Genomic DNA, 10,504 nt, shown 5'->3' with positions numbered 1-10,504 from the left:
CGACTTTTAGTCCTCGGCGAGCAATAAACCAGAATTTTGAAAATATATAATCGGTGGCAACTCAATGATTTTTTTATAAATTTCAATGCGTTTGAATTAAAATTGTATTTTTTACACTTGGTGATGCCACAGAGATTGTTTTCATTTGAAAATTTGCATTTGAATTGGATTTATTTGTCGCCGTAATTAATCGACTTTTAGTCCTCGGCGAGCAATAAACCAGAATTTTGAAAATATATAATCGGTGGCAACTCAATGATTTTTTTATAAATTTCAATGCGTTTGAATTAAAATTGTATTTTTTACACTTGGTGAAGCCACAGAGATTGTTTTCATTTGAAAATTTGCATTTGAATTAGATTTATTTGTCGCCTTAATTAATCGACTTTTAGTCCTCGGCGAGCAATAAACCAGAATTTTGAAAATATATAATCGGTGGCAACTCAATGATTTTTTTATAAATTTCAATGCGTTTGAATTAAAATTGTATTTTTTACACTTGGTGATGCCACAGAGATTGTTTTCATTTGAAAATTTGCATTTGAATTGGATTTATTTGTCGCCGTAATTAATCGACTTTTAGTCCTCGGCGAGCAATAAACCAGAATTTTGAAAATATATAATCGGTGGCAACTCAATGATTTTTTTATTAATTTCAATGCGTTTGAATTAAAATTGTATTTTTTACACTTGGTGATGCCACAGAGATTGTTTTCATTTGAAAATTTGCATTTGAATTGGATTTATTTGTCGCCGTAATTAATCGACTTTTAGTCCTCGGCGAGCAATAAACCAGAATTTTGAAAATATATAATCGGTGGCAACTCAATGATTTTTTTATAAATTTCAATGCGTTTGAATTAAAATTGTATTTTTTACACTTGGTGAAGCCACAGACATTGTTTTCATTTGAAAATTTGCATTTGAATTAGATTTATTTGTCGCCGAAATTAATCGACTTTTAGTCCTCGGCGAGCAATAAACCAGAATTTTGAAAATATATAATCGGTGGCAACTCAATGATTTTTTTATAAATTTCAATGCGTTTGAATTAAAATTGTATTTTTTACACTTGGTGATGCCACAGAGATTGTTTTCATTTGAAAATTTGCATTTGAATTGGATTTATTTGTCGCCGTAATTAATCGACTTTTAGTCCTCGGCGAGCAATAAACCAGAATTTTGAAAATATATAATCGGTGGCAACTCAATGATTTTTTTATAAATTTCAATGCGTTTGAATTAAAATTGTATTTTTTACACTTGGTGAAGCCACAGAGATTGTTTTCATTTGAAAATTTGCATTTGAATTAGATTTATTTGTCGCCTTAATTAATCGACTTTTAGTCCTCGGCGAGCAATAAACCAGAATTTTGAAAATATATAATCGGTGGCAACTCAATGATTTTTTTATAAATTTCAATGCGTTTGAATTAAAATTGTATTTTTTACACTTGGTGATGCCACAGAGATTGTTTTCATTTGAAAATTTGCATTTGAATTAGATTTATTTGTCGCCTTAATTAATCGACTTTTAGTCCTCGGCGAGCAATAAACCAGAATTTTGAAAATATATAATCGGTGGCAACTCAATGATTTTTTTATTAATTTCAATGCGTTTGAATTAAAATTGTATTTTTTACACTTGGTGATGCCACAGAGATTGTTTTCATTTGAAAATTTGCATTTGAATTGGATTTATTTGTCGCCGTAATTAATCGACTTTTAGTCCTCGGCGAGCAATAAACCAGAATTTTGAAAATATATAATCGGTGGCAACTCAATGATTTTTTTATAAATTTCAATGCGTTTGAATTAAAATTGTATTTTTTACACTTGGTGAAGCCACAGACATTGTTTTCATTTGAAAATTTGCATTTGAATTAGATTTATTTGTCGCCGAAATTAATCGACTTTTAGTCCTCGGCGAGCAATAAACCAGAATTTTGAAAATATATAATCGGTGGCAACTCAATGATTTTTTTATAAATTTCAATGCGTTTGAATTAAAATTGTATTTTTTACACTTGGTGATGCCACAGAGATTGTTTTCATTTGAAAATTTGCATTTGAATTGGATTTATTTGTCGCCGTAATTAATCGACTTTTAGTCCTCGGCGAGCAATAAACCAGAATTTTGAAAATATATAATCGGTGGCAACTCAATGATTTTTTTATTAATTTCAATGCGTTTGAATTAAAATTGTATTTTTTACACTTGGTGATGCCACAGAGATTGTTTTCATTTGAAAATTTGCATTTGAATTGGATTTATTTGTCGCCGTAATTAATCGACTTTTAGTCCTCGGCGAGCAATAAACCAGAATTTTGAAAATATATAATCGGTGGCAACTCAATGATTTTTTTATAAATTTCAATGCGTTTGAATTAAAATTGTATTTTTTACACTTGGTGAAGCCACAGACATTGTTTTCATTTGAAAATTTGCATTTGAATTAGATTTATTTGTCGCCGAAATTAATCGACTTTTAGTCCTCGGCGAGCAATAAACCAGAATTTTGAAAATATATAATCGGTGGCAACTCAATGATTTTTTTATAAATTTCAATGCGTTTGAATTAAAATTGTATTTTTTACACTTGGTGATGCCACAGAGATTGTTTTCATTTGAAAATTTGCATTTGAATTGGATTTATTTGTCGCCGTAATTAATCGACTTTTAGTCCTCGGCGAGCAATAAACCAGAATTTTGAAAATATATAATCGGTGGCAACTCAATGATTTTTTTATAAATTTCAATGCGTTTGAATTAAAATTGTATTTTTTACACTTGGTGAAGCCACAGAGATTGTTTTCATTTGAAAATTTGCATTTGAATTAGATTTATTTGTCGCCTTAATTAATCGACTTTTAGTCCTCGGCGAGCAATAAACCAGAATTTTGAAAATATATAATCGGTGGCAACTCAATGATTTTTTTATAAATTTCAATGCGTTTGAATTAAAATTGTATTTTTTACACTTGGTGATGCCACAGAGATTGTTTTCATTTGAAAATTTGCATTTGAATTGGATTTATTTGTCGCCGTAATTAATCGACTTTTAGTCCTCGGCGAGCAATAAACCAGAATTTTGAAAATATATAATCGGTGGCAACTCAATGATTTTTTTATAAATTTCAATGCGTTTGAATTAAAATTGTATTTTTTACACTTGGTGAAGCCACAGAGATTGTTTTCATTTGAAAATTTGCATTTGAATTAGATTTATTTGTCGCCTTAATTAATCGACTTTTAGTCCTCGGCGAGCAATAAACCAGAATTTTGAAAATATATAATCGGTGGCAACTCAATGATTTTTTTATAAATTTCAATGCGTTTGAATTAAAATTGTATTTTTTACACTTGGTGATGCCACAGAGATTGTTTTCATTTGAAAATTTGCATTTGAATTGGATTTATTTGTCGCCGTAATTAATCGACTTTTAGTCCTCGGCGAGCAATAAACCAGAATTTTGAAAATATATAATCGGTGGCAACTCAATGATTTTTTTATTAATTTCAATGCGTTTGAATTAAAATTGTATTTTTTACACTTGGTGATGCCACAGAGATTGTTTTCATTTGAAAATTTGCATTTGAATTGGATTTATTTGTCGCCGTAATTAATCGACTTTTAGTCCTCGGCGAGCAATAAACCAGAATTTTGAAAATATATAATCGGTGGCAACTCAATGATTTTTTTATTAATTTCAATGCGTTTGAATTAAAATTGTATTTTTTACACTTGGTGATGCCACAGAGATTGTTTTCATTTGAAAATTTGCATTTGAATTGGATTTATTTGTCGCCGTAATTAATCGACTTTTAGTCCTCGGCGAGCAATAAACCAGAATTTTGAAAATATATAATCGGTGACAACTCAATGAGTTGTTTATAATTTTCAATGCGTTTGAATTTAAAATTTTTATCTCACACGCTCGAAGTGGCAAAAGTGAAATCATCAGAAAAATTGCATTTGTAGAAATTTTATCGAAGCCCGAAATCTTTTTAGTCCTCGACGTACATCATAAACGTGTATTGGTTGTATTTTCCGGTATTTTCTTTCTTATTGCTAGAAAAGTAGAATTGTTGTCAATGACAAGTGGCAAACTATTTACATGTCCTCTTCAGAATATATATAGAGCTGCTTTTGATTTCATAATCAGCTTGCTGGCACGTCAAAGGGAGCCAAATTTTTTTTTCCAGAATTATTCACAGTTGATCAAGTGTTTGGATTGGAACGTGCAGGAGTGCTAAACAAACTCGCGTCCGCTTTGAGAGCGCTGTAAATTTTGCTTGCAGCTCTTTTATAGCCTTTCCCGAGCAAACAAACACGCCGATGACATTTTGCACTGCAGCTCTAAAGTGAGAGAGCCTCGGAAAATGAAACGAAAAAGTCAGGAAATTTTTTTATGCAATAGGTGGAAACTGAAATTTGAGGAAAATTGAGTCGTGAATTTTTAATCTCGGCTTGTGATGTCATAAAAAAATTTCATCTGCGGGCTCTAGTATAAATAATTTAAAATCAGGGTTCATTTTAAGCTGATAAATTTTTGCACTAGAAAATTAATCCTTTTTTTTTAGATAAAAGAAAATGTGTTTTCATTAATTGTTCAAATTTTCATTTAAATTAAAAATCTTTCCTTCCTTCATGCCACTTACTAAATAAATTGTACGTATTTTGAAAAAAAAAACTCTTTTCAAATAAAAAAAATTATAAACAAAATGAACGAATAATCTGGAAAATGCCCTCGATTAAAGTGTACAATTTCGGCGGCCTCGAATAAAAAGCAATGTTGAGTCGGGTAGGAAAATTAATTCACCCCGGCTTTTGTTTTCAGCGGCGTGTGGGCTGCAGAGTGATTGTGTCGAGTGGGCAATCAATCTGCCCCGCGGGGTGCGTTTGTCGAGACACACGAGAAATAAAATGCGGCTGGCGATTACTTACGCTTGGCTGACATTCATTACAGAGATTAACCTACGCGCTCTGCTCTGATCATCACTTGCTTGCCGCAGGCGCGAAAAAAAGCGCCGGCCCATCCATCAAAGACAGAAAATCCTTCTGTCCACCCACTCGCTCAGATAAAAGGGAGAGAAATTGACTAGCGAATGAAGAGGGAAAATGTACTGTTTAGTTTACTCGACCCGATTTGCGGAGGAAAAAATTTAGATGCAAAAAGAAAAAGTGCCTCCGTAGATTTTGTTTTCCGCTCATTTTATAAATTATTTGCAAACTACTTTGAAAATGTGCAAATAGTTTAAAAACAATTTTAAAATTGTATAAAACTGAAGAGAAATTTATCAAATTTATATAAAAATTACAAACTCACCCTTTCTTTCCGCAAGCGCTGCAGGAGCGAACTGTGGCGCGACTGTTGCGGGAATGCCCATTTCAACCCCCTCCTGCCGAGACTACCCCTCCTTTCTTTTTGATAGGGGTGCGGCACATTAAAAGCGCAGCCTCTGCCGCCGAAACATGTACTCAAGGCGCAGTAATAAAAATTCCAGTTTGCAAGTAGAGGATATTTAATAATTGGATCACATCCAATGAACCATTTACACTGGTACAAAAAATAATAATAGAAAAAGGAGCGCCTCCGTAGCAGAATGTAGTATCCAAAAAAACAACAAGATTTCTTCCCAGAGGAAACAAGGTCGCTAACAATGTACAAAAAGTAATGCTATTTATGTTTCGTAATATTATCAAAAACGTCCGCATGGTGTTTCGCTATAGAAATGACACACATTCACTTGTTAACTTTTTTACACCTTTAACGCCTAGAAAATGTTCTAACACTCTGAATTGCACAAAGTCTTTGCTGCGGATGAATTCATCCAACTACACAATTATTATCATTAATGACCGCCCCTGCCAATCACTCGGCAAAGGTAGAACAGGGGGAAATCAGATGGAAACATCTAATTTGGCAAAAAAGAAACAGTTTTCCAAACAAGATCCAATTGGCCTTTAGCACACATTCCGCAGACTAAACCTAGAGAACAACATGATGAAAAAATCAATCTTCCACGAATCACAAAGGTTTCCTTCAAGACTTGCTAGATGGGCGTCAAGGCAAACAGTCAATATTTTTTTTTCATTCGATTCACTCGCAGAGGCGGTCTTGGCAGTGAACAAAAAAATCGAGCGAGTTAATTTTGTTGATTCCTACAGGTTGAAGGTGTGCCGCAGCCAGAGACTGAGATTGGGGTGCACTTGGCTTGGGGGCGGCACTGGGAGCGGCAAGGGGGGCCGCCCTCAGCTCTGCTTCTGGTGGTGGTGCATGTGCAACATCAGATTCGAGTGCTCCATTGGCATGCCTTCGCGTCGAATCACCATCGGCTGAACAGATAAAAAAATATCGATTACAGAAAAAATATAATAAAACTTTCAGGCAAAATTATTAACAATTTTTCTTACAATTCAAGTTAGAAAAAGAATTTCAAATTGACCAATTATTTGTTAGGGAAAATTTTATATTTTTCACCTGGTGAGATGTGACAACGGGCACATGAGATGAAGACTGAGCAACTGGAGGTGAAACGGCTTGATACGACGGGTACATTTGCATTTGAGGCATCGGTGGCCCACCACGACTGCTAAAATAATTCCATTAAAAATTAAAAATCAACCATTATTTTAATAAAACTACCTCCTAGACTCTTCTCTTCGGAATTGCTCTGCCATGGTGAGGGGATTCATTCTCAAGGTACCTATGTTGTTTGAGTGAGGCGAGGTCTGTTGCTGTTGTTGCTGAGGTTGCGGTGGGGGCGCCTGATTCGATCCACTGCCTGCCGGACTCTGTCTTTCGTAATAGCTGTTCCTGAAGTCATCAAATTTTAATAAATCGTTCGAGTTTGTGACTTGCTTTGATTACCTGGACATTTGGGACGGTGGGGGTGGGGGAGGGGCAGGTTGGCCACCAAAGTTGCGCTCGCTGGAGCTGGCGATGGGGCTGCGGTTTGTGAAGGAGGCCAAAATGCTGGCTTCGGCTGCCATTCCATTTTCAACGGGGTAGTTGTTCATAGGGGGTGGGATGGCGCTGCGTTGTTGTGGAGGCGTCGAGCGCATTGCCGCTGTAACTAATAATAAAATTAGGTTTTTTTTAGCTATTTTATTAGTTGGTTAATTTACCTGGTTGAGTTGGTGGCAGTGGAATGGCGAGTCGAGCGTTCACGGCCAGCAAGTGGTCCCTCCTTTGCTGCAGATTCAGGACATGCTCCTCCAATCGAATGTTTTCAGCTCGAAGTTGGTGCAGACATGTCAAAAGTGAAGCAACTGAAATTATTTAATAATTTTAGTAAAAAAAGTTTAATTAATAAATGAAACAGAGAATCAATTTAAATTTCATTGTTAAGTCAAACGATCTGTCCAAATTTAAATGACGATTCAATTGATTTCATACGATTTCTAAATTAATTACTGTCAAAGTGCTGGGCCTGTTCCATGAGGAACTGGCTGCCCTGTTCCCACTGCCTTTCCAGCAGCTGGTCCAAACTTTGTGGCATGTTCGTGACAGCCCCTGGGACGCCAGCCAGTGCAGAGGAGAAAGAGTTTCCACTGCTCTGAGAACTGTTCGGAGAGCCGAGGCCAAGCATGTTGTTGATGTTGTTGCGGGTAGACGCAATGACCTTGGAAGGCAGAGGAGGGCCAACCAAGCCGCTGCTGCTCATGCTCGGGGTGAAGACGCTGTGGGCCTCAAGCTCGGCATTCAGAGTGTCCGTCATTTTCTGGGCCATCGAGGAAGTCGGATTCAAAACATTGCCCAACATGTGTGGCGCGCTGCCCACACCATTTTGGTACCTGTCGTGAAAAAAGGAGCGAAATCTATTAAATTCGATAACCGTCCATAAAAAATTGCAAGGAAAGGAGGATAAATTTTTCCGAATAAATTTTTTATTTTGAATCTATGAAATAATTGGGTGTTTTTTTCTGTCTTACATTTTGTACTCCTTTGGTTCCTTGGGGGCCTTAGCTGCCGTTGTTTTAGGTGAATGCTGCATGCCTTTGCGCATGGAATCAGGTACTGAGGATTCTTCGTGTGGCCGCGATGGCACAACCACCGGAGCTGCACTCGCAGCAATGTTTGAGAATTGCTGCAGACTGTTCATGGGAGGCATCGCCGACGTGTCCGAGGAGGTGGACGGTTGTTCCAGTGGCGGTGAAGCCAAATTTGACATTTTTCCCCTCCGGCCGACGGGACTCTTCTTCCTTTGCTTTCTGGCAACCTTTTCCGCCTTTTCGATAGACTGAGACCTAAAAGATTAAATTTAGTTGAGATTCTCTCGATCGGGAAAATACTCAAGATTTTAATGTAAAATTTTACAGGACGTACCGTCCTCTAGGCTTAGCAGGTGGAGTTTCCAAGGGCAGTCCAAACATCTTGGCAGCGTCCATCATGGATGCCGAATCCCTCGCAGCTCCATCCACAGACACACTGAGCTGGGGGTGTGAAGAGGTAGTTGAAAAAACGAGTCCGCCGCCCGAAGATGGAGGCGGAGATGCCTGCGGAGGCAGCGAGGAGGCTGCCGGGGGCGTCGCCACGACCACCGAAGGATTCTGGATCAACACAGGTACCACTTTGGGGGATTTGGCCGGGGGCGGCGCCACCTCCTGAGACTGGTCCTCCAGTTTGATCTTCTTCTCCACCTCCACTTCCTCCTCTTTCGGGACGATGGGTGGGGTCGGCGAGTTTCTCGCGTTGCTTTTTCGCTTCTTGCCTCCAGAGGCAGCAACAGGGGCGGGGGTCACTTCCACAAAGTTCGAGGCAGTGAATTTGGGGGTGGGAGTCGTGCTGGACGACGTTGTGGGCGGAGTGCTAGGGGGTGGGTCTGCCGGGGCTGGCTTTTCAGGCTCCAATGCTGCCTTCGGGGTCACTGCACCTCCTCTGCCGCCCTTCCTCTTGGACTGATGTCCCTTGGGAGGGGTGTCTTTTTCAGAGGCAGCGTCCGAGGACGTACTACCCGCATCGAAGGACACTGGTTTGTAGGCAGGAATGGTTTTCACATTTCCTCCTTTTTTCTGAAAATAAAGCAATGAACAAAATTAATAATAAAATTGGTCGCAAAGTAGATGAAATTTGAATTAAATTTTTATTGATTTTTAAATGGAGGCAAAAGGTTTGACGTGAAATTAATTACCAGTTTTGCATAGTGGTGCTGACAATAGCCGCAATACTTGACATTGTCCTGATAATTTCCAGCTTCTTCGCACAAAAGTCCCATGGCCTGGGCACAGGTCACATGAAACTGCTGCTTACAACCAGCCTTGTTGCATTGCATGCAAGCACCAATGGAGGCTCTGCCAGCTTTGCCCATCTCTTCACAGATGTAACAAGTCTGGAATAAATGGAAAAAAAATGCAATGAAAAATATTTCTTAAATTTTTTTATATAAAAAAAACGTACTTTACTATAACGTTCTGAGGGAATGTGGTGGAGCACGATGGGCTCCATGGTGGTCACGTTGCCGAAACGCACTTCGGGGATGTAAAGAGCGCAAATCACGTGAGCCCAACCATTGTTATCTGTTCTCTTGAGAGCGCCTTCCTTGCTTGGACACAATTCACAGCGCTGAAATAGGAGCAAATCGGTTAGTTAAAAAATCTTATGATTCCAGCAAGAGATCGTACCACTCTGGCAGCTCTTTCTTGAGACTCGCATTTTCTGCAAAACCAGGGTCCACTTGGCACAGTGACTATTCCGTAGCATGCTGGAATCAACATTACTTGAATTAAATTTAATAAATAAATGTAAAATAAAAAATTAAAATAAGTTTAATTCATAACTTATGGTTTTACGACAAAATCAGAGTTTGATATTATAAAATTATTATTCTGGAGTTCAATTCCCTCTCAAATGAACCGGTAAATAACCGGAGATTAGGGAAACCGGTTTATTGCCGCCAAAATTAAAGTAAAATTAGATAAAAAGTTGATTTTAAAAATAACAGAGAAATTTTTCATAGATTTCATCAAATTAGACTGCAATTTTTGTTTCAAAACAATTTCACGCCCTCATCCCCAAATTTTCAGGGGTGAAAACCGGTTTTCCAATGGCGGTCGGCAAAGGCAGGTGCGGGGGGCCAATCGGCATGCTCTGCCTAAGGTGGACAGGGGCGGCTCACCCTGATGGACCGCGACGGTGCACCCTTGACCGTCGCAGTAAACGAGCGGATTCTCGCTCCAGCCGCGCTCGTCGGAACATACGCAGCAGCCGCCGACCATCTCCTTCATCTTCTTCGGACTAGTCGTTGGTCGAATCCCTCCCAGCACGAACTAGAGCATTTCGGGCGCGGGGACGAATCCAGGCACGGCAATCGTGCCCTGCGAATGCTCGCGCACACTTGTGCCGAGCTCTGAGAGAGCCAGGCGCCGAATTCGGCCCGAATCGGCGGCCGAAGCGCGCGCTACCTTTGCCGAAACAACCACAACACAACAAAGATGGTCGCGCACGCGCCCTCGTGCCACTCCCCTCTGCAGCGCCCCTAGCGGTCGCCGCAGGGAAA

General features: G+C 38.8%; 1 protein-coding gene across 3 annotated transcripts; it reads right to left on the bottom strand.

Moving 5' to 3' along the window:
* Positions 1–5,509: 5,509 nt before the first annotated feature.
* On the bottom strand, positions 5,510–10,461 carry LOC132204170 (protein AF-10). Of its 3 annotated transcripts, none has more exons than XM_059632489.1 (12): positions 10,124–10,461; positions 9,630–9,709; positions 9,406–9,570; positions 9,140–9,337; positions 8,335–9,020; positions 7,941–8,255; positions 7,423–7,826; positions 7,134–7,277; positions 6,877–7,081; positions 6,652–6,822; positions 6,487–6,598; positions 5,510–6,341 (listed from the first exon to the last, which is right to left on the bottom strand). In XM_059632489.1, the coding sequence occupies exons 1-12, from the start codon at positions 10,230–10,232 to the stop codon at positions 6,258–6,260; spliced, it is 2,673 nt and encodes an 890-aa protein (XP_059488472.1). In that variant the 5' UTR covers positions 10,233–10,461; the 3' UTR covers positions 5,510–6,257. The 3 variants fall into 3 exon arrangements, with proteins under 3 accessions (XP_059488472.1, XP_059488473.1, XP_059488474.1); XM_059632490.1 differs by having other exon boundaries at positions 6,487–6,595; XM_059632491.1 differs by having other exon boundaries at positions 7,423–7,802.
* Between the last annotated feature and the right edge of the window lie 43 nt (positions 10,462–10,504).

This window comes from Neocloeon triangulifer, unplaced genomic scaffold (genome assembly GCF_031216515.1).
Source record: "Neocloeon triangulifer isolate White Clay Creek 2 clone unplaced genomic scaffold, ASM3121651v1 ptg000022l, whole genome shotgun sequence".
Taxonomy (NCBI): Eukaryota; Metazoa; Arthropoda; class Insecta; order Ephemeroptera; family Baetidae; genus Neocloeon; species Neocloeon triangulifer.
This window is presented reverse-complemented; position numbering and strand designations above follow the sequence as displayed.

Excerpts from the sequence above, each read along its gene's own strand:
- LOC132204170 (XM_059632489.1), bottom strand. The coding sequence starts at position 10,232 with ATGAAGGAGATGGTCGGCGGCTGCTGCGTATGTTCCGACGAGCGCGGC. Across the intron at positions 9,710-10,123 it reads CACCGTCGCGGTCCATCAGG|CATGCTACGGAATAGTCACT; the intron begins GTGAGCCGCCCC and ends TGTTGATTCCAG. Across the intron at positions 7,827-7,940 it reads GAACCAAAGGAGTACAAAAT|ATTTCGCTCCTTTTTTCACG; the intron begins GTAAGACAGAAA and ends CGAATTTAATAG.